This window comes from Otolemur garnettii, unplaced genomic scaffold (genome assembly GCF_000181295.1).
Source record: "Otolemur garnettii isolate 467f Iridium unplaced genomic scaffold, OtoGar3 scaffold00011, whole genome shotgun sequence".
Lineage (NCBI taxonomy): Eukaryota > Metazoa > Chordata > Mammalia > Primates > Galagidae > Otolemur > Otolemur garnettii.
The window spans coordinates 9,390,142-9,414,320 of NW_003852406.1; the positions used below are offsets into that span (position 1 = coordinate 9,390,142).

At 38.3% G+C, this 24,179-nt stretch overlaps 1 protein-coding gene across 1 annotated transcript in view; it reads left to right on the plus strand.

Moving 5' to 3' along the window:
* Positions 1 to 78: 78 nt before the first annotated feature.
* The window catches only part of TCF12 (transcription factor 12), a 353,758-nt gene continuing 329,657 nt past the window's right edge, over positions 79 to 24,179 (plus strand). The window contains exons 1-3 of the mRNA XM_012801793.2: positions 79 to 413; positions 1,393 to 1,489; positions 2,489 to 2,561. Of these exons, the coding sequence (XP_012657247.1) occupies positions 1,415 to 1,489; positions 2,489 to 2,561 (148 nt within the window). The 5' untranslated portion in view covers positions 79 to 413; positions 1,393 to 1,414. The remainder of the gene's footprint in view (positions 414 to 1,392; positions 1,490 to 2,488; positions 2,562 to 24,179) is intronic.

Here is a 24,179-nt window from a genome sequence, read left to right on the forward strand (position 1 = left end):
GGCTTTGTCCACCCGCCGCGCTGCGGCTCCTCCCAGTTCCCGCCGGCTCCTCCCCGCCCCCTCCGCCGGCCCCACTTCCTAGGCGGCGCAGGGGACCGGGGACTAAGGGGTTAACTCGGAGCTCTTCCCGGCGCGGAGGGATCCGGAGGCGAGCCGATCGTGGTGCTGAGGCCGCCTCAGCGAAAAAAATGTCCGCCTGAGGAGACCCACAAGTTCTATTCGGGGGGACCGTCAGCCCGCCCCGGGAGGAAGGGGCGGCCAGGCCCGAGAGCCGCCTCCCCCACCCGGACCCGAGAGCTCGAACGGGGCAAAGTGAACCGAGCCGCCGGGCGGTGCAAGGGGAAGCCTGAGCCCGCTCTCCCGGCCAAAGTGAACTTTAATCGGGGTGGTTGGATGCGGAGACCGGGCGGCAGGTAATTGCGGGCTGGCGAGCGGGAGGGGAACGGCATGGCGGGGTTGGAGGTTGCGGGGCGCCGCTGCGTCCCTGCCAGGGCGGGGGCGCCCCGGCCCGAGCCCCAACTCCGCACCCCTTTGTACCGCGCCAAACCTGGGGTCCCCTCCAAGTTGGGGAGCGAAGTGGGGGCGGAGGCGCGACTCGCGAGCGGTCAGGCCCGGGGGCGGCGCGCTCGGCCTGCGCGCCCGGCTCGGCGCTCGGCTGGGGCCGGCGCTCGGGCTCCGGGGCGCGCGGGAGAGCGGGCGGCTTCGGCCGCAGAGCCAGGCTCATTGTTCGGCAGGTCCCGGCCAGGGCAGCAAAAGTGGGAGGAGGCCGAGCCGGGGTGGAGGACGCCGGGCGAGAGCAAGAATAGTTGTTGGCGTTTCAGTTTTCTTTTTAAAAACGACCCTCGGACGCGCAGGGGGTGCTTTCCGACCCCCCGGGCCCTCCGCGGACGTCCGGGCGGCGGCGGCCACAGATGCGGCCCGTGAGCGGCGCGTTCCCCGCAACTTGTCAGTTCTATTGTTGCCGAGCGAGTGAGTCACTTCGCATCTCCCCTCGCTGCCGCTCCGTTCGCTGGACGCCGAATTGCCCCTCACCCCGCTCCTCGAGACCCCCGCCCCGGCCGGGCCCCGCGCGCGGAGCTCCCGGCGGCAGCGCGGGGCAGGGGGCACCGGGGAGGGGGCAGGAACCGGCTTAGAAACTTGCTGGAGAGGCAGCGAGTTGCGGGAGCCACCGTGTCGCTCTCGGGCCGCGCCGAGGAACGCGTGCATTCGGGGATCTGGAGCGGGCGCTGAGCCCTCCCGCCCCCTGCTCGCGCCGCGGTGGGAGCGATTGGGGGGATTGGAAGTCAGCCCGGCGCCCCCAGCGTTCTTCCTGTTCTCCAGCGCCCCACTCCAAGCCCCCCACACACTTTGGGCCTCGGTGGTCTCTCGTTGAGCCCTTTTCCTCTGTCGTAGGACCTGCTAGAAGTGGCCGAAGATGAATCCCCAGCAACAGCGCATGGCCGCTATAGGGACCGACAAGGAGCTGAGCGACCTGCTGGACTTCAGTGCGGTATGAGAGCTTTCCACGGGGTTCTGCGGAGGTTTACCGAAGGAAAAGAAAAGGGGGAAAAAAAAAAAGAGGAGGAAGGCAATGTGGAGTCTGGGCAGCTTGAACTCCATCTGCTTTGAGCAGTAGTTCTCAGGGCTGAAGTCCAGCTCCCCCAAGTTGGACACCTGAACTTTGATGTAATGTCTAGACTTGTAGATTTAAAACTTTAATGCCAGAGGGGTCATTTGATTTAACTAGTTAAAAAGAGAACAATGTAACCATGAGCTTTGCTTGAGTCACCCTCTTACGCTGATGATTATTAGAGATTTTGGACATTTTATATGAAAAAAATTTTTTTTCTTCAACCCTTCTCACTGTTTCCCTCCCCAACATCTGATATACTTTATGGTACCTGAAAGATGTCAGCTGCATGAAAGCCAGTCCAGAGCTAGAAATTCCAGCCTTTTGAGCCGAGGACTTTTATTTTAAGATTATATGTGTGTGTGTGTGTGTCCTTAACATGGGAAATAACTTAAAAATATCAGCTGAAACCTGAGGACCCACTGCCCTTATTTCTAATGAGTGGAATTCCTTTATTAACTGCTTTAGGAGGCAGGACCAACATCTGCCTTATAAACTATGTTATAATCCTTACTGTATGTAGTTATTTCATTGGGCATGATTTTGACTGTATATATGTATTAAGTTGTAATGTAAATGTAATGGGATTCCCTTAGTTCCAAAGTGAAGACTATGGGTAAAAATTTATTGTTTAAACTTAACAATCTTGGAATCTCATGAAAGTGATTGGATTTTCACAACAGAATGTAACGAGTATTTCCAAGCAGTGTTAGGAAATAGTATCACTCAGGATTTTTGCCTCTCTGCGTCTGAATGTATCTCCAGTTTTATTTCAGCATCCCTCTGAAATATAGTAACTAATCAATGGCTCTTGACGGACTTTAGTAAAGTGTCTAGAGAAATTTCAGGACTAACGGTTATATTTGGGTTATTTTGCAGATGTTTTCCCCACCTGTTAATAGTGGGAAAACCAGACCAACTACACTGGGTAGCAGTCAGTTCAGTGGATCAGGTAAGATGATGTTTAAATCCGGAAACTTCTATTGTGCTGTTGTGATACATTTTAGTATAAAATATAAAGCATTTTAGTATCTTTCTTCATGAAGTTCAGGTATTGCACATGTACACATAAAAGGTGGAGTTGAGTCAAGCAATAATTAGTGAAATTTTTTTATTTTAAAAGATGGTGCTTCCCTTGGAAATCTGTAGGAAATCAATAATTTTGTCACAGTTATTTGAGATATTGAGTAAATGTCAGAAATGAATAGAAATTTAGCTTCATTTTTAAATGACACCTATTGGATGGCTGAATTCTGTCCTGTATTCAAATTATATTAGGGTACTTTTTAGAGGAAGTTAAATTAGATTTATATTCCGACACTAGTACTGTCATCTTTATATTTGTAACAACTCTGCCTTGTTATTAAAAATTTATCCCATTTTTCTTTGTGCATTTTTTGTTTTTCTAACTTCTTAAAAACTCATAGTTTTTAAATATTCTGTAGAAGCAAGGCCATCTTAGTGTATAAGAGCTGTAACTTTCTGTTTAATTTAAATTTATTCCTTAGTGCTCAGAGATTAAAAAAAAAACTAATGCCATGATAGCATCATCTTAAGAAAATCAGCTCTCTTGGCTGAAACTCAGTAATTTCTCTGATCGATGTGTTATATTTCTCTTAGTAAAATGACAGTTGATTTCTTAAAATACTATGAGAATAAAACATGAGAAAATAAGGTTAATTTCATAACCAATTTAACTTTATGCCTCTTTACATTTTAAAAAGTTTCTATTTCAAAATTACATACTAATTTACTAAGTTGTTTTTAATTATGAAATTACAGCTTATAATGAAAACATTCCTTTAAACATCTCAAATAAGTAGAGTAAAAGCATTTTTAAATTTTAAATAGCCTAAAGGCTAATATAATCCTTGATCAAAGAAATATCATAAAATGTTAGCCAAACCCTAGCTCTTCTCTTACCTCCTTCCTTTTATTGGAAATCATTTGAAAATTCTTACTTTTGGGGGGAGAGGAGGAGAAAATTGTTAATGTATAAGGTAGCTGTATTCCATTTCTTTCCTGATGTTATGAGAACATCTCAGTTTTTACAGTGAATAATGTATTCTTGGAAACTTTTAAATTTACTTTGTCTAACACATGTAATAGACGCTTAGTATATTTCATTAAGTGAGCAGTGGTACTATCCTTTCATACTGTTCTAGCTTAAATTATAGAAAATATATTTAACTGTGTACTTGTCAAAAATAAGAATGAGAACTTCAGAAACTTACTAGAAATGCATTCTTTTCAGAATAAAGGCAGTTATATTTATTTCACTTTTAAAATTGAGAAGAATAATTTATGTAGCCTGAAATTAAAAAGTCTGTGTGAACTTAGATGTAGATTGCAAGCAGTAGCATTGAAGCAGTTGTTGGACTTCTTTCAATAGGTTGTATTACACAAAGAAAAAGTTATTTTTCTGTGTTACGAGTGGTCACAGTATTTGATTTCTTTGGAATAGGAAATTTTTAGTTAGACAACTGTTAGATTTAGATTTGTTATCCATTGATACTTTGACCTTAAACTCCTTTGTTGAGTGGAACAGCAATATTTGTGTGTGATTTGCTTTAAATGCTAGAAAAAAATTATAATAAAAATAAGTTATGACCTTTAACAATTAGTGGACAAATTTAAATTTGGGAAAGAGAAATGTCAGAAATGATCATTTTATATGGTTTTTCTATAGCTGTTTCATAAAGGGAATGTCTTAATGAAATTGGTATAATATTGTATTACATACTTTATGTTTATGTACTTTATTGACATTTGAATAATCTTCTGCCCTGATTTCAAAGGATATTATGTAATACAATCTAATGTTTATTTGTAGTATATAAGTAGCTGAAGATTTGACTTTGCTTCAGAAAAGTTTCTGTAAAGATTAGAGGTTTTTTTTTGTCTGTGGAGTAATATTTGTTAACCCGTATGCCTTTTGCCTCGTGAAAACTGTAGTTTAGCATTGTGCAGTATAGTTTCTTTTCTTAATTATTTGTCCTTGAGGATGAATTCATTTTACAGTGGGTAGCTTTTGAGAAATAATATATAATACTTAGAGAATCTTTTTAGCTACAATTATATGATATAGAATGTGATATTATGTTTCTAATTCTTGAAGCAAAACAAATGACACTTTATCAAAAGTCGCTATGGAAAAGACAAAGGTGTGTTTAGTATTACTTACTTGTCTTGAGGAGTCTGTTACAATGTCCATTCTCCATTGAGGTGTTAATTTTCTTTGCATCATGGTAAGACAGTAAATTTGTCCCTTTAGTATGATATACTCTGTGAACGTGTTCTTATAATGACCTTGAAAGAAGTGTTTCTGTTGGAGAGAAATGTGAGGTAGTCCTAAGGCAGTGGGTAGAAGGAAAGTTTGTTAAAGGATTGACAAAATGGAAATGGTACAGGTGTGTAAATTAATTATTTCCAACTTCAGGATTTGAGTTTGTGGATCTAAATTGTGATTTTGGTTTAATTTTTAGTAGACTGAAGTGTTTGCATGATATCTGAAAATTTCCTTTGTTAGTTTTTGAATGCAAATAATAAGATGTTGGAAGGGGGTGTGGCATATTGTTTGGCAAGCCATCTGCATATATTGAGTATGCTTCTCTCTGATATTCCTATCTAGGAAGTTCATTAACAGCAAAGCTTTATTTTTTCTTATTCATATCAGACATTTCTTCTACCATTATAGACTCCTTTTTTTCTTGCCCAGCATTTTTGGAAATAATTGTAAGAAGTATTATCTAGCTCCTAATTTTTTTTTTTTTTTTTTTGCAGTTTTTGGGGGCGGGGTTTGAACCCACCACCACGGCATATGCAGCTGGCGCCCTACTCCTTTGAGCCACAGGCGCCACCCCTAGCTCCTAATTTTTATTTATTTATTTATTTAACTTTATTTTTTTGCATTTTTTGGCAGGTGCTGGGTTTGAACCTGCCACCTCCAGTATATAGGGCCAGTGCCCTACTCCTTTGAGCCAGTCACTGCCCCAGCTCCTGATTTTTAAAAAGGAATACAGTTTTTCATTCTTCAGTTACCGATCCTTGGGAAAGGGTGGATTTTTAGAGATATATATAGGCTTTTTGAAAATGTTGATAGAGGCCCAGAAAAATGAATTCTCATTAAATTGTTCTAGAGTATTTTTTTTTAAATTATGTGAAACTTTTTATTTTGAGATAATTATAGATTCATATGCAGATGTAAGAAACAATGCAGAAATCCCATGTACCCTTTACCAAGTTTCCTGTAGTGGGAACATCTTATAAAACTGTAATACAGTTATTGATACAAATTTTTTATTTTTTATTTTTTTGAGAGGTTAGAGTACCTAGCTCCTAACAACCTGAAACTCTTACGTTCAAACAATCCTTCTGCCTTAGCCTCCCTAGTAGCTGGAACTATAGGCACCCACCACAATGCTTGGCTATTTTTCTGTTTTTAGGAGAAATGGGTCTTGTTCTTTCTCAGGCTTTTCTTTAACTCCTGAGCCCAAGGGATCCTCCTACTTTGGCCTCCTAGACTGCTAATTATAGGTGTGAGCCACCTTGTCTGGCTGATTTAAGTTATTGATAGTGATACAGTCAAGATCAAAAAGCTGTTCTATCAACACAAGGATTTTTGGTATTGCCCTTTTATAATGGTCTATAATGACTTTGAAAGAAGTGTTTCTGTTTATAACTGCATCTACTTTTCAAGTAATTAAATCTGTGGTAAGATTTTTAAATACCTACTTATCCTATTAAATATGAAGTAAGCTTTTCAAATTGTCATAACATTACTTGAGCATAACAAGAAAAAAGTCAAGAAGAGAAAACAAAATTTTCTAGCGTGTATGTTTGTTTTTTTACTGAGCTTTCATAGGAATGGTGATTTTAAATAGAGAAGCAACTAGGTTTTGGCCTTCCACGTGAGGTATTTTAAGTTTATGAGTAGGGTGTAGTTGATGTTATATACCTATCAGTGTTGAAATTTATAACTGTAATTTGTAGTGGTACACACTTGTTAGAATTTGTTAAAATTGAACCATGTTAGAAATTTGCCTCAGGTAATCTGTAGTGATAGATGAGAATGACCAGAATCAGTTCAATACAGTATTTTTTAGGATAAATGTGGTCTGCTATTAAGTGATTCATTTAAGGTAAGAGATAACTAGAAAAGGGTTTTTTATTTTTTCTAAGAGAAAAGCTGTACATGAAAATATAAAGTTGGAAAACAGAAAAATTAGAGACTTAACCTTGAATTTTTTTTTTCTTTTTTTATTGAGGCAGAGTCTCACTGAGTTGCCCTTGGTAAAGTGCTATGGCGTCATAGCTCACAGCAACCTCAAACTCTTGGGCTTAAGTGATTCTCTTGTCTCAGCCTCCCTGGTAGCTGGGACTATAGGCACCCGCACAACACCTGGCTATTTTTTTTTTTTTCCAGTAGCAGGCCCAGGCTGGGTTGGACCCTACCAGCCCTGGTGCGTGTGGCTGGCGCCCTAACCACTGAGTACAGGTGCCCAGCCTTAACCATGAGTATTATGTGCTTTTCAGAACAATTCCTGTGGTGTTCTTTTAAGTAGTCACTGGTTATACTGAATTTGAAAAACAATTTGATTAGATTATACTGTTTTAGAGACTTGTTTATTAAATATACTGAGGCATATCTGTATTATTTGCATTTGTTTTTATTAACCATTTAAATACAAATTCAAGTTTTTCTGCCTTTTGTGCTGTCCTTTGATATATCACCTTTCCATTTTTAAACAGTTTTTTTTGGACTAGGAAGATAAAAAGAAGATATCCATCCTTGAATATAAATAGTTGTTCTCAAATTTTAAATTTAATGGGGCCATGTGGAATACTTTTTATTAAAACCAGATAGTCTTTTCTGTTTTTGAACAATTGATAATCCTTCCTGGAATGTCATTACCTGCTCAGTGTTGTCAAAGACTTGGGTAACTCTTGCCACAGAAGTAAAGATAATGCTATTAGAAAGAGTTTTCTGGAAAAAAAGTATGCCATTTCTGAACAATGTGTGGGATGCCTTTTTAAAAACATCATTTATTAGGACTGCTTTTGGGTATCACTGTTTTTGGATAGAATTGTTGGAGATACAAATCAAATGCATTATATTTATTAAATACAACGAGAAGACAAACATTTAAATATATAGGTTCAAAATACTAATGAGTGGCATTGTGCTTTGTTAAAAACTTGTGTGATATTTATCTTATTTTTAATCAATTAACTATGTGTTTATTTTGTATCTGTTTTGTACAGTCTATATTCTAGTAGCTTGTGGGGAGATGGAAAATGGAGGTCATTTCAGAAAAAGTAGAGACATTTCATGATTTAGGTTGGAAGGTAAAATGTAAAATTGTGAGGGAAATTTCTATAACATAAAAAATGTCAACAACATTGAGTCCATAATAATAAGGATGTGTTGAAGAGTCAGTGAACTGGCTTAAGAAAAACTCAAAAGTATTGAATTTAGAGCTGACTTGAATGGAGATGTGGAAATGAATTAGGGAAGAGAAGACCTTGCCTCCCAGGTTGAGGAGTATTGCAATTGGAATTTGGAGTAGAGACCTGGAAGTTGAAATTTGGCTCCATCCAGGGGTCTGTATAGTACAGAGAAAGAGAACCTGGTTTTTATCAATCATCACTCCTGAAGATGCTCATGTTTACATACTGGAACCAGACCACATAGGTTGAAATCCACATATTGCCACTGAATTACTAGGTAATCTTGAATGAGTTACCTAATCTCTTCATGCTTCTATTTCTTAAAGGAAGATTAATAATAGTACCTATCCTCATAAGGTTGTTGTAAATGTTAATTGAGTTAATATGTGTAAAGCTCCAAGAACAGTGCCTAGCAAATAGCTATGATGGAGGGAATTATTAGTGCTGAGGCACTACAGTAAGGAAAGCATTTATTTATTTAGGAGGCCTGTGTGCTAATCTAGGGATGAGCTGGTAAAAGTTTGGATTTGACAATTAGTCTAAGAAGTAGGAAGGAAAAATAACAGAAGTGAAGAACTGAGAAAGTTTGAAGGATTGGATTTCTGTAGGTACGAGACATGGCTGAGGTTGTAGTTCTGGCATTGTTGGAGGTGGTAGTACTGCAGGTGATAAAGATGCTGAATCGTTTTGAGCCTTTTAAATTTCACATAACCTGGGAGTCTTCTGGCTAATTTGAAGATTTATGAAGAAAGTGTTGGGTATAAAGATGTTGTTTAAAAAAAAATTCTTATATGCAGAAAAAGGATTATTTTAGTCTGTATTATTGAAAAGAAAATATAACAGAAAAAAACAAAAAGGGAAAACAATCACTTATTTCACTCTACAGAGAAAATTGTTGTTTTGATTTATTACTATTTATTATTTGAGACAGAATCTTAAGCTGTTGCTCTTGGTAGAGTGCTGTGGCATCATAACTCACAACCTCCAACTTTTGGTCTCAAGCGATCCTCTTGCCTCAGTTTTTCTATTTTTAGAAGATACCAAGTCTCACTCTGTCTCAGGCTTGTCTCGAACTCGTGAGCTCAAGCTATCCACCTGCCTTGGCCTCCCAGAGTGCTAGGATTACTGGCGTGAGCCATCTCTCTGGCTTCCCCCCCCCCCCCCTTTTTCACCTGACAGTTCTGTGTTTGCGAAATTGAAAACTGAATGGCAGTTTGCCTTATGTCCTTTTTTATTTCACTTAATCTTCTACCATGAGCATTTTCTTAATACAGATTCTTTATAAACTTGGTTTACAAATAATTGTTACACTATTACATGGACTGAATATAGCATAACTAAACAAATCGGTTCTCTTAGTGTTCAACATTTAGAGATTTTGTTAACTTCCTTTTTGATACTATAAGTGTGGTAGTGATCACCTTTTTGTACATGCATACATTTTTACTCACTTGATTTCTTTCGGATAGGAGATGTAGATTTTGTGCCTTCAAGTTGTAATTAAATCTGAGTGAATTAATTCCCTAAGGGAAGTGAACTCAGGCCAAGGATTGATGTTGTTGTTGAAGGTAGATATATAAAATTAGTGCCTTTGGTTGATGATTTAATGTAAAAACACAAATTTTTCTTACAGTACACAAAGGGGGTGCATGACGACATTTGGTGTACATCTGTATACAAATGAGTTGAGCAGTGACTGGAGGGAATTCCTGTCATTCTTCAACCTGTGCTTATTGAAATGGAGTGGAATTTAATTGGGAGTCTTGTCAGCATGAGAGCCCTTGAATACCTGACTTTTTATGAGAGAGACAATATAATGTAGTAGAAAGAGTTGCACTCAGGAGTCAGACAACTGGATTGGTATGGATGCTTTTAGCTTATTAGCTAGATGGCCCTAAGCAAGACATTTAAATCAACTGAGCCATACTTCTGTAATTTGCGAAAAGTGGGTAATAATACCTACCTTCAGAATCCTTGGGTAGATCAAATTAAGTTACCTATTGCCTGCCACAAAGCTGCTACAAAAATGGTGGCTGCCATTATTGTGGTACCTTTTAAAAAAGTAATATTAGTGATAATAATAATTATTATAGCCAGTGTTTATTAAATTACTGTTCTAGGCATTGTAATAAGCAATTTAGGCATTATCTCATTTTACTTTGGTTAAAATGAAATGTTTTGTCTGTGTTGAAGACAGTGAGCAAATGCCCCTGTAAGGGCAGTGTATCAAAGTTGCTACTTAGTGCCATAAAATTATATGTATTGTAATAAGTAGTTTTGAAAGGTCATTAACCTTTTCCTAGTTGATTTTTTCTTGATACTGTTACTTTGTAGACTAGACATAATAGCATGTAGAATGGTGAACAGAATGTATACATATTTTGAAAACCCTCTTTTATGCTTAGGCATTGCCACCACTTAGCGTATTTTATATTCTCTCTCCAACTGCTTGGAAATCATTTTAGAATGAGGTATAATCTAAATACAAAGTGAAATAAAAATTATGTGACCTGAGAGAATAGAATACCTGGGAGACAGGTTGGAGAGAATGTTAAGAGTCTCTAGGGCAGAGTGTCTCTACTTTTTTTCTTAATAACAGAGAAGAGAAGAAGGAACACAAACTCCCTTGGTAGCCTGAAGCAACACATTGCAAGTGAGCCGAAGAAATCTTATCTTAAAAATTCGTGTACACTTTACTTTCTGCTTCCTAGCACAAATATATTTGTTGTAAGTATGTTTTCATTGATCATTGAGTAAAACTAAAGTTCCAGAGATGCATTGTTTTTGGTTTCTGGCATACCTTCCTCCTATTTTGGTTTGCATTTTTAGGTATGAGGCCAGAGTGGGATACTGACCTACACTGTCTTTAGTGAGAAGCCTAGCGCTAGAGCAGATTCTTTAGCCATCTTTATTCCTGGACCTTTTCTTATTTCTTTAGAAGTCTGTGAAAAGAAATCATTACATTAGGGGGAAAAATGGTTTTGTTACAGAGAAAACTATTATTTTCATACACTGAAGTGCAGATAGTTTTGTTAGTAATTTGACTTATTTGAATTTCTGTTTTCAGTTTCCAGTAAGATCATCCTGCAATTTTTTAAGGTGCCCTTGACTTGGGAAGGGAATATGTGTTTTTAGAGAGAGTTTTGGTTTTGGTTCCATGTTTATAATGTGCTCTTATGTGTTCTAGGTTAAAAATATGCTGTCATAAAAGACCATGGTGAGTCATCCAAGCTCTACTGTAAGCTGCTTGGGGACTTAAAGATCATATTTAAAGATCTCACAGAAATGAAAACGGATTAGGGATTGGTTACTAACTTTTATTGCATTGAGTGGTGACTCAGGGATGAAACCTTCAAAATAAACAGTTTGAGATAAGGGACAAGGCAAAAATTACATCTTTTTTTTTTTCAAGCCATGATTACTGTGGCTTACTGTATTTTTTGGTTAACTAGAATTGAGGAAAGCTGGCCCACCTTTTTGTCAGCTTTGCTTTGCTTTGGGTGTTAAGAAAGTACCTGAATTTGGACTGAGGGGCTTTCTCTGAATTTGTGGTAATCTGACTAATGAAAGATTATTTTAGTTACCAAATGGAAGTCTCTTGGGAGACAGCCTCCCTCAAAAGTAGTCAGTTTATTTGTTTCTGGTATTTTGCCAGTGAGCTATTTTGAAGCTTTAAAAATAAGCAGATCAGCTCATAATTACTTTTCCACCACTTCATTGGTCCTGATATAGTGAACACTGGTTGGACTTAATGTGATCATGGCTGCTGCAATCTATGAGCAAATATGCTGCTGTTCTTAGCAAGAGTTGTGAGTATTGGTACCGCAAGACAGGGATCTCTGTTAAGAGTGAATTCGGGCCATCTAACTTCTTGGTTCTGGAGGCATACATTGTTTTGAGGTTGTTAGGGGAATAAATAAGAGGTTTGCTTGTGCTGCTAGAGAGGAAAAAAATGCTAGTCTCAGTTTGAACTTACATATTAGTGTGATTTGACCATAAAGTTGTATCTGATCTTACATGGCCACTCGTAGACCAAGGGTAAAAATCTTTGAATTCTCCTGAGTTAACAGATCCCGATATAAGTGTGATTTGACCATAAAGTTGTGTCTGATCGAACATGGCCACTCATAGACCAAGGGTAAAAATCTTTGAATTCTCCTGAGTTAACAGATCCTCTTAGGTTTTTGCTATTTGGAAGCCCTACTGTATCTAGTTGACTCTGTCATATAGTTGGAGGCCCATTTGTTTATCTGCTTGGTATTGACATGTTCAGGTTTTAGAAAATACTCTTCAGTGTTGGTCCAAATTTGGAATGTCGTTTCATGCTGAATCTCTTGGCAGGAATATGTGGACAACTTGAATTGATTATAAGTTTCCAACTAAGCAGGTGATTAGAGCCATTCCTTGATTATCCTAAATATCCTTAATGCCTCTTATCTAAGTATCAGCTAGTTTTTTAAAAATTTAGGTAGTAGCATATTTTATTTATTATTTGTTGAGACTACCTTTTCCCTGCCAAAGATCCACGATCCCTGATCTGCAATTTTGAAATCCATAAAGATCTGAACCAAAATTTTTCTTTTAAATTCAGCATAAACTATGTTGGTAGCAAATCTGATCTTATCTGAAGGGAGGCTGTTGATGTTTTCTGTTTTCCTGGTTACTGTACGGTTACTAGGAGCTGGGTGGAGGGTGATTTGTAACATGTGGTATATACCTGTACACTATATTTCTTTTCTAAAATCTGGAACACTGAATTCTAAAATCTACCTGGCCCCATGGATTTCAGAAAGGGTATTATGGAGACCTACCTCTCTCCCTCATCTTCTCCCCGCCCCCCACCCAAATCCAGGTATTGTTTTTAGCTTACTATAAGAATTTCTTTTTGTTCTTGAAGTCTAGACTATAGACTATTATTTTAAATACAGAAAAAAAATTGTGGCGGAGTTGTTCTTAGAAAGGCTGAGCTTTATGCTTTGAGTAGTCTGATCAGTACATTGATTTAGGAAATCACATTTCTATTTTCAGGAGACAGGCTTTCTCATCTTTTGGGACAAACATATTTTTCTGGGGAGTTAAAAGGATAGAGGGAAATTTTCAGGGACCTGTCAGGAGAGAATTTTTTTCATTTGGTTCCTATTTCATATATATGACCAGCATTTTATGATTCCCCTCTAAGCAAGCATCAACTATGATCATACCTTTTCTGAATTCTGACTGTTGCCTAAGAGCAAATAGGAAAATCCTACTCAGTCATCTTCATAAAGAACAAGTGGGCTTGGCGCCTGTAGCTCAGCAGCTGGGGCATCAGCCGCATACACAGGAGCTGGCAGGTTCAGACCCGGCCCGGGCCTGCCAAACAACAGTGACAACTACAGCCAAAAAATAGCCAGGCGTTGGGAGGCGCCTGTGCCTCAAGGAGTAGGGTGCCAGCCCCATATGCCAGAGGTGGTGGGTTCAAATTCAGCCCCGGCCAAAATCTGAAAGAAAAAAAAAAAAGCCAGGTGTTGTGGCAGGCACTTGTAGTCCTAGCTACTTGGGAGGCTGAGGCAAGGTAATCGCTTAAGTCCAACAGTTTAAGGTTGCTGTGAGCTGTGATGCCACTGCACTCTCCTGATGGCAACAGTGAGATTCTATCTCAGAAAAAAAAAAAGAAAAGTGGGGCTTTTTGTAGGGGATAGACAAAACCAGTCTTTGATAAATTTTATTCTTTCCTTTATCTGTGAAAAGTTTTCATAGACTAGTAGCATAGTGTTTCTTTTTGAAATATACTATTACCGTATAGGCATCATCATTAAAAACAAGTTGTAGGCCAGGAGCAGTAACCTCCGCCTATAATCTGAACAATTTCAGAGGCAAGAGGTGGGACAGTGCTTGTGGCTAAGGGTTTGACACCAGCTTGGGCAACATAGTAAGCTCCTGGAGGTGAACCAGTAGATCATTCTGGCTTTTCTGGTTGCTTTGCAAGCCTTGTTTCCTGTAGCATTCCCCAGTGTTACCATCCTAAGAACCATGATACAATGTTGGATAATTAAATCCACTTAAAATTTGTAAGGTTTTGAGACGCAACAGGCCATATTGTCAAGATCTCTCTTCATACTGTAACTCCTCTTGTTAAGCTCAAGAGCGTACTGTAGTGAGCAGACTCTATTTGCATTAAGTTTGACTCTGGAGACTGCCAAATCAGTTTTAACAGCAGTAAGGACTTTACCCAGTGAAGGATGGGGGGAAGGAAGGAGTCTTACTGTTTAAAAAAAATCAACAATGATAAAAGTAGTTCATAATATTTACTCACCTGCCTTTTACTTCATAATTCTTGTAGGAAGTTCATAACTGTTCATTTTACAGAGGAAATAGAGAAATAGTGATACACATTTGCTTGTGGTTTCTTATTGCCCCTCAGAAGTAGCTAACTCTGATCAGTTGTAGTTGCACCTGCACTGATACCAATCTATGCTAGAACATGGTTTATCTTGAGGAGGAATTTAATATCTCTAGAAATTTTTCAAATTTGTAGTTGTAACAAGGAGTCTTAAATCATGTGTAACGTTGATAGTTTCCAAAAGGAAGTTCTTCAAGATTTATTTTTATTAAAGAGAAAACAGTATAATACAAGCCTCTATAAAATAGTTAGACATTTTGTTTTTATCAAGATATTAAATATAAACAGCTGCAACCTGAAATGTCTTTAGGAGAATGTAATTCTTTTTTGTATAGTCTTCTCTCATTGTTCAGCTGCCTTCAAACTCTGTGTCTTGGGAAGAAGATGAAATTTGATAGTCGCAAGATACTGGAATAGTCACAGCTTTCAACTAGTTGAGACCATAGGAAAGAATGGTTGCTTCACAGTGTAGAAAATTCTTGACTTTTCCCCTTTTCAAAGACTTAAGTATTTATTTAGATATAAAGGCAAATTAAAGCAGATGGAAAGTAGTTATTCCAAGGCTATTTTAAAATGTTATCAAATATACAGAAGAGATTTTAATAGAACTTGTTAAGTTTAATTTTGGCAGCAGAACTTATTAATGTATTAAAATGAAAAGACTTGTGCAAATTTTCATAATATTGAGAGGATGAGAGTCCATTTTGTCTTTTTATTTGTTAATATTTAAAAGTAGATTTAGCTTTTGTTTTATTAAGGACCACTTGAAGGTGTTTGAGAGGTGTCTTACTAATGCACTGTTGTTTTTTATTCTGTGTAGATAGGTTTGTTACTTTAATGTGGTGGAGAATACAGATACATTGTGGTATATTAGAAAGAGGAGGGGTTTGGAGTTACAGAATTTGGTTCAGTGTCGCCTTTATTACTTGCTAGATTCATGATCTAGCAATATGTTTCAACATCTGAGTCTGTTTATGTTATGTTTAAAATGGAGAGAAAGAAAATACTGCTATGAATGATGAGTTAAATAATTTTTAAGGAAATTCAAAAATGTAGAGGTTGTACAAATATTTGTTGTCTTAAGAGTAGGTGGTGTATAATGGTCATGTTTCTGATGGTAAGTTAGAAAGGAATGATAGCCTACAGAGCTCCTTATAGTAGGTATCCCCCCCCCCCCGAAATCTCAGAATTCTTCATATAAGTCTTTCTCTTTTAGGTTAGGTTAAATGGGGGAAGCTAAAGCAACAGAATAAAAAAATCCTCACACACATTCTTTGTGAGGACTCTGTTAATTATATCCCAAGCCATAGAGCCCCCAAATTAATACCCTTGAGTCCCTTATTCTCAACTCCATTGTTTTAAATGTTTGTTAAACATCTTTCGTAGTGACAAAGTTAACCCCAGGCTGAAGTATGAATGTGTGACAGCTAAATAGTTTTTAGGAATAGTTTGCTTTTGGTTTGTACTGATAAGCAGTAATCTGAACAATTTTAGTGTCCTTAAAGAGTTAACCTTTTAAATGGTTAAGAGTACAGAACATGCTTGGCGTATTCCTGAATGAAGATGAGAGCATGCAAGGATGAGATAGAGAAACAACAGGTGGAATTCCTATCTTGAAGTGAGAAGGGCTGACTTAGTCTTATTCATGACTGACAGGGTATCAGGGGTAGGGACTGTCTGTTGAGGGGTGAGGGGTCCCTGAGCAGCCAGTATTGTCCTTTTCCGATTAATGTGCATGTCTGGGTATATAAAGCATCTGGCTTACCTTATATTGGGAAATTTTTGAATTTTCCATGACTCTTTGTATGTGTCTCTTTATAAGATTGTATTGTTTAGAAATGCAGTTTATTTTAAAGAAGGAAATTGGCAAATCCAGACTTATGAGCCAAGAGACAATAGACCCATTGGGGTAGCTTTGATGGAGGCTACTGGACTTGTGGCCTCCATAGGAACTATTTGCTGATTGTTCTTCAGGATAAGATGATGACTGGGGTTGGGAGAAAGGGGTTGTAAGATTATATGATAGTTGCTGGACTGGAATTAAGAAAGTTCTGGGACCGTCTCATTCCTGTTGCTTTCTCAGAGATTTATCTTAAATTGTTGTGATACAGAATAGGTGGTAGGTGAACCAGCAAAACTAAAGACCCTGGGAATGGGTGGTGAGGGTTCTTGAATATAAAACTTCTAAGAACTCTGGGGCCAGGTTAAATAGCTTGTTTTTCTTTCATAGCTAATTTTTCTTTTCATTCCTGCTACCATCTTTGTAATCTGTTATTTTACCACTGGACGTTGCAATAGTCCCTTTAAGTGGTCTGCTTGTTGCCAGTTGCTCTCTTTGCCAATCTTAGTTTGCTGGGCTGTTGTAACAAAATACCATAATCTTGGTAGCTTAAACAACAAAAATTTACTTTCTTAAAGTTTTGGAAGGTAGAGGTCTAAGATCAGGATACTAGCATCATTGAGTCTGGTGAGGGCTTTCTTCTGGGCTCATGGAGGCTGCCTTTTCATTTTGTCCTCAGTGCACATGTGTTTGTGTATGTGGACTCCCACGTGTGCTCTCTGACATCTATTCTTATAAGAGCACCGGTTTCATAATAAGGGTGCCACCTCATGAACTCAGATTAAACTCCCAAAGGCCCCATCTCCACTGAAGAAATACTGTCACATTCAGGATTAGGGCTTCAACATACGAATTTTTTTTTTTTTTTTGGGGGACAGAGTCTCATTTTATTGCCCTCAGTAGAGTGCTGTGGCGTCACACTGCTCACAGCAACCTCCGACTCCTGGGCTTAGGTGATTTTCTTGCCTCGGCCTCCTGAGTAGCTGGGACTACAGGTGCCTGCCACAACACTCAGCTATCAATATATGAATTTGGGGAGATATAGACATTCATTCCATAATACAATTCTATCTCAGATTCTTTTTTTGAGTCAAGGTCTCACTCTGTTGCCTGGGTTAGAGTACAGCATTGTAATCATAGCTCACTGCAACCTCAGACTCCCTGAGGCTCAAATGATTTCCTCCCTCAGCCTCCTAAGTAGCTGGGACTACAGGTCCTCACCATCAACCTGGCTAAATTTTTCTGGTTTTTTTTTTTTTTTTTTTGGTAGAGATGGGGGCCTCAATCTTGATCAGGCTGCCCTTGAACTTCTGGCCTCAAGTAACCCTCCTGCCTCAGCCTCCTAAAGTGCTAGGATTACAGGCATGAACCACCATGCTTACCATGCCTGCCTTATCTCATATCCTTGAAACATTTAACTCCTATGAATTGTTTCAGTTAGTGTTTGTTCGCTATTGGCTGTCAAAACAATTAGAAACCTCACCTTGGTGTTTATGTTCTTTGATAATTTCAGGGGGATTTAACTTAGTTTGTCTTACCTGCACTGCTTTCAAATCTAATTTGTGTGATTCAGTCATGCTGGTCTAACCTGACCATCTAACTCAAGTTATGTTTACTCACTTCCTGGAATGCTTTTTGCCATTCCTGTCCCATTTGGACCTTCTTTCCTTTATGAAGATTTTCTCAGCCATTTCAGGCTATAGTTTTGTAAACATGTGGTTTCCAGATATTGTAAGGACTCTTGAGTGGAAGAAAGTACTGTTTCTTTTTTGATTCTGAAGGCAAAGCTAAGGCCAGTATGGCAAGTATGCCCAGTAGATTTTGAGTTTGACCAGTTATTATTGCTGAACAGCCTTGTGAGTTTTAACCTTATAATTTTGAAGGATTGAAGCCAGCTTCTAATGAATATTGAACAAAGGATTTCTGTTGCAGGAGTTAGACTCAGGAAACTTTTTAGCTCTTTCTTTTTGCCCTAATATTCTTTAGAACATGGCCATCTGCTATTTTTTAAATTTATTTTTAAATTTTTATTTATTTACTTTTTTAGAGACAGGGTCTCACACTGTCATCAGGCTGGAGTGCAGTGGTATTGTGATAACTGCAACCTTGAACTCCTGTGACCTTGAACTCCTGGGCTTAAATCGTCCTCCTGCCTTAGCCTCCTGAGGCTGTCTGTCTGTCTGTCTGTCTCTCTCTCTCTATATATATGTATATATATATATACACACACACACACACACACACACACATATATACATATTTGAAGAGACAACTTTGCTGTGTTGATGAGGTTGGTCTTGACATCCTGGCTTCAAAAGATTGTCCCATCTTGGCTTCTCAGAGTTTTGGGATTACTGGTGCCTGTTTGTTTTTTAAATTGTATGTGTATTAGCCAGATTATAAACTCTCTGAAAGCAGAGATGGTGTGTTTTACACTTGTGTCTCTGTAGAATACTATGCTTTGAGGTGAGTAAACACTTGGTGAGTATTTGGTTTAGAGTTAGGGTTGTGTTAACGGCTGGTAGGAAGTTAGATTAAATTTTCTCAGTTGCATTTTTTCTTTCCTTGCATCAGCTGCATAGTGAAGCTTTAAGAAGAAGCACTGAGACTTATATAGAGTGGCTGACTGCAGACCTGGGGTGTTCATTTATTAGAATCTTATACTTGTTCTCTTATTTTTTCTGCAATGATCTAGCCCATCAAGACTCTACATTTAAACATCAAGGATGACTAGGAAGTGGCCAAGCCATTGAGGTTATATGTGAATATAGCTGGCTGTATAGAACCATTGCCTTGACTCTTAAGAGCAAAGACAAGTGATACTCTGAGACTGTTTTTTTGTACAGGGTATGCAGCACTTTTATTCTTTAGTAAGGTTAGATTGTGGGGAGTGGCTTGTGTGATTTGGGGGTTAACTGAGTGAAAGAGCTCTGTTTTATGAGGGTTGTAGGAACCATTTTACCATAGTCTAGAGGCTAGCAGATGGACAAAACTTTGAAAGAAATAATTTTCCTAAAACAACTCTGAATTTTGGGAATTGAGTTGGGCCAGGGAGGAGAGGTTATATTGTCTGGCATGATGTGGGGAACCATTCGTAAAAGCAGTAAAAGATAGTGTTATTTAATGGAATTATGAGTCCATTTCCCTGCTCGGTTGTGATAGGAAGGTGAACTTTTTACTTAATTTCTAAATCATATTTGGTTTTAAAGGCCAAAACTGCTTTTGTTTGTTGTAGAAAATGTTCTGTTTTCCACATTTTGAAGTTAGATTACAGATCTAGACATGATGTCTTTGGCAGTCATATCTTTTATCGTTTTAAAAATTTCTTTTAAATTAGGAAGTATTTGGAGCTAAATAGCTGGTGTTATTTAGAGCTAAAATGTTATTCTTGTATGTAGAGTTTGGAAAAATCCTGTTTTGGGAGGAAGTATCAGTTAAAGGTTAAGTAGTTTTTTCAGGAGAGATAATAGGGTTGTATCAAGCTGGAGGCGTGATCTTGGTGATAAAGATAATAAAAATTTTAGTTTCAGTAACTTTGTCAAAATTAACATTCTCTGTTCTTTTCTGTGTCTTAGTCCTCATATAGCTTACCTCTGGAATATGGGGAACATATTTTCTTGGGTTACCTTACAGAATTGTTATTTAATTTCAAACAGTAAACTTACATTGATAAAAGAACCTGCAGATTTCTGAGATACCACCTCAACAATCCTAAGGTTGATTTTTAGTTCTCTGATAGTGCCCATTTGCTTCCTGTGAAAAGAGCAGGTTTGCATTTATTCAGTGATTCTAAGATGAGATAATTGGCATTTTTATGATTTGAATGAAGGCTTTGTATTTTTTGAATTTTGTGAAACAAAGCTGTGTTTGTAAACACATTTCAAAAACTATAAATGACACTTTTTGGTGAAGATGTTCACTGAATAGCAAGAAAGATCAGAAGAGAGAGCTTTTGTTAACATTTAATAATAATCTGACTGTTTTCATTGACTACTTCATCGATGTTTAAAGAGTACCTGATATTTTTAGAACTTTTTGTATTAAAAATAATCTTCAAACTGGGCTGTAATAGGAAAATATTTTCTTGTTTCCAGTTTGGAGTTTTTCTTTTTTTTTTTTTTTTTTTTTGAGACAGAGCCTCAAGCTGTCCCCCTGGGTAGAGTGCCGTGGCGTTACAGCTCACAGCAACCTCCAACTCCCGGGCTCCAGCGAGTCTCCTGCCTCCGCCTCCCAAGTAGCTGGGACCACAGGCGCCCGCCACAACGCCCGGCTATTTTTTGGTTGCAGCCATCATTGTTGTTTGGCGGGTCCGGGCTGGGGATTCGAACCCGCCACCTTAGGTGTACGTGGCTGGCGCCTTAGCCAGTTGAGCTATAGGCGCCGAGCCCAGTTTGGAGTTTTTCAACTGTTGTCTTGGTTTAGAGCAGCGGTTCTCAACCTGTGGGTTGCAACCCATAGGAACTATATTAAAGGGCCATGGCATTAGGAAGGTTGAGAATTACTGGTGTAGAAGGTTTTATAAGTAACGTATGCCAATGTAAAGAGAATTGGGAAGCCAAAGAAAAGCATTTGTTGAGTGCATCCAATAGATAGCATAGAGATATTTTAATATAGCTCAACTGGTTTAGGTGAAGATAAACAGTATAAAAGTATTCAGGCAAAATTCATAGTGAGTTTTCTGTTTTTTAAAATTAAAGTGGTTAATTTTATATTTCCCTCCACTTTCTTCTTTAAAGACTTTTGTTGACTTTTTAATGAGGTCCTCAGTTCATATATGAAAACTATGACTTCCAGAGGAAGTGCATTGAATGTTTGTACTGATATTCACCGGCCTCCTAGATGACATAGGAGGAGAGTGTCAATATTTAAATTAATTTTGAAAGCCTATTTGTAAGTTAACAGAACATGTTTTCTTTGAAAAAGTTATAAGTACAACTAAAGCCAAAGCTAAAGAATCTAAGCAGTATGGAAGGATTTATGGTGGGAAACAAAAGTTCTACTTGTCATTTCTTCCTCTACTTCATTCTTCTACCTCATCCACACTGTTTTAGCAGAGACAGTTTCTTTTCAGAGTTTTTCATGCATATGTAAATGATGCATAGTCTCTTAATTTTTACACAGTAGAGAACAAGGGAAAGAGAATAGCATATCACAGTGTAAAGGGCATCATTGAACCCATACTGATTGTAGTAGGATATTTGATTTTCTAAAGTAAGTGTAATGATTTGACTTGTTACAGAAAGTGATGTCATTGTATAATACATATGACTTAATGATGCTTAAAAAACCAGGAGCAGATTTAAGTTTTTCAGTAATTATTCTCTTTGTTTAGGAAACAAATGAGTTTTATTTAATAACAAAATTTAATAAAATCTTAGCTCCTTATAAACTGGACCTTGACAGGCCACTTTTATATGGATTATTAAACATAATCTTCATAATAACTCTTTGAGGCTGACTTAGTTTTATTTCCATTTTTGCAGGAGAGGAAAAGGCTTCAGGAGGTTGAGAACAGCTACTAAGTGACAGAATCAGGTTTCAAAGCTGATCTGTATAATTATGTAGCAGTAGCTAGTTATTCAAATTGTTAAAAAGTGTGCCTCATGGGCATTTGTCTAGTATCCTGTATCAAATATCTGTTATTTAATAGAAACGTTTGGTAAAGTCATCATTATTATACCATATTTGATGGAGGGATCAGTTTAGATAGAGAGCTGGCCCTTATGTGATCCCAGACTCAACAGTATATTAGCATTCCCTATGGAGCTTTTAACAAATGCCTATTCCTGGATCCCTACTCCTAGGTAATTTGAGCATGAGTCTGGCATGGAGCCTAGGAATCTGAATTTTTAACAGGCGATCTACTTAATTCTTAGGCAGCCATTCTGGCTCCAGTGTAGAGACACTGAAGTGTGTGTCTTGGCACCTATCGCTCAACCGGCTAAGGCGCCAGCCACGTACACCTAAGGTGGCGGGTTCGAATCCCCAGCCCGGACCGCCAAACAACAATGACGGCTGCAACCAAAAAATAGCCGGGCGTTGTGGCGGGCGCCTGTGGTCCCAGCTACTTGGGAGGCGGAGGCAGGAGACTCGCTTGAGCCCAGGAGTTGGAGGTTGCTGTGAGCTGTAATGCCATGGCACTCTACCCAGGGGGACAGCTTGAGGCTCTGTCTCAAAAAAAAAAAAGTGTGTGTCTTTATTTCAGATTTATAAATATGAGGCTTTAGTTCTCCACTTGTTTTCTCTGAAGATAGTGAACCATTGCTGTGTAGAAATAAATGTGTAAAACTTGAAAGTTCATTTAATGTGTTCAAAACAAAATGAAAGTTGATTTGTTTGGCTATATATTATGCTATATGGATTCATTTTTTCCATAGGGCTATGCAATAACAGAAGGTGAGTTAAACTGAAGACTTTATCTTGTCTCTCACAGAGGCAAACACTGTGGAATTATTTTGTAAAAACACTTTGTAAAATGCATAGGTTGGAAAACACAATTAAGTGATTAAGATTCTAAAGGTTGGGGGTGGTGCCTGTGGCTCAAAGGAGTAGGGTGCTGGCCCCATATACCAGAGGTGGCGGATTCAAACCCAGCTCCAGCCAAAAACTGCCAAAAAAAAAAAATATATATTTTTTTTTTAAAAAAAGATTCTAGGCTCAGTGCCTGTGGCTCAAGTGGGTAAGGCGCCAGCCACATACACCTCAGGTGGCAGGTTCGAATCCAGCCCGGGCCGCCAAACAACAGTGACAGCTGCAACCAAAAAATAGCCGGGCGTTGTGGTGGGCAACTGTGGTCCTAGCTACTTGGGAGGCTGAGGTAGGAGACTCGCTTGAGCCCGGAAGTTGGAGGTTGCTGTGAGCTGTGATGCCAGGGCACCCTACCTAGGAGGACTCAGACCCAGACCCAGGAGGCTCTGTCTATCTCAAAAAAAAAAAAAAAAAAAAAGATTCTAAAGTTTCTAGAAATGTGTTGTCAGTTTCATTTTCAGGATAATATTTATCAAATGAAATTGTAGATTCGATTTCTCAGCTTTGTAATTGCTTTAAATGTGGAGACTAGATTTCTGTGCTTCAGAGATAAGAGAATTGAGATAGGAATCATTAAGTGGTTTTTATCTTTTGTACTTATTTTCCTGTAGTTTGGTAAACCTGAATATAATAAGTGAAACATTCTTCTTCCACCTTTAGGAATTCTACTTGCTGTGAGCCAGAATAGAAATATTGACAGTATTTCTAGCATTGTTTTTTTAGTACACAAAGTATTTTCATACAATATTGTCTGTTTTGTGAATTTTTTACATGGGGACAGTGAAGTTATTAAGTCATATTAAATTAAACACTATTTACTGAGTAACATTAACTCCAAACTGGGAAATAGGTAAATAGATAGATAATAGAGTCTGTGTAAAAAAGTGGTTAATAGTGATGTTTAGGGAAAGAGATTCAGTCTTCCATTTGATAATATGGGAGACTTCGTAGGCGTTAACATTGAGGGAAAGAGGATGTTAGGGCATGGAGATGGGGGAAGCACTTTCTGTAAGATGTCTCAAGAAGAAAATGGGTGTTTAAGGTAGTGAATGATTTAAGCTGGTGTAAGTATGAGGCTATGGCTGTTTTAGATTTTTTTTACTATAGGTGTGTACCACCTCACCTGGTTATTATTATTTTTTTATTTTTATTTTTAGAGAAAGGGTCTCCCCATGTTGCCCAGACTTGTCTTGAGTTCCTGACTTCAAATGATCCATCCTCCTACCTCAGCCTCCCAAAGTACTGGGATTATAGGTGTGAGATCAGTTTTATACTACACTTAATGTAGCCTTTATCTGAAATAGGATTTGGGATATTCAACTTGTACCAAATTCAGGATGTTAATATGTATTTTGTTAAGAATGTTTTTA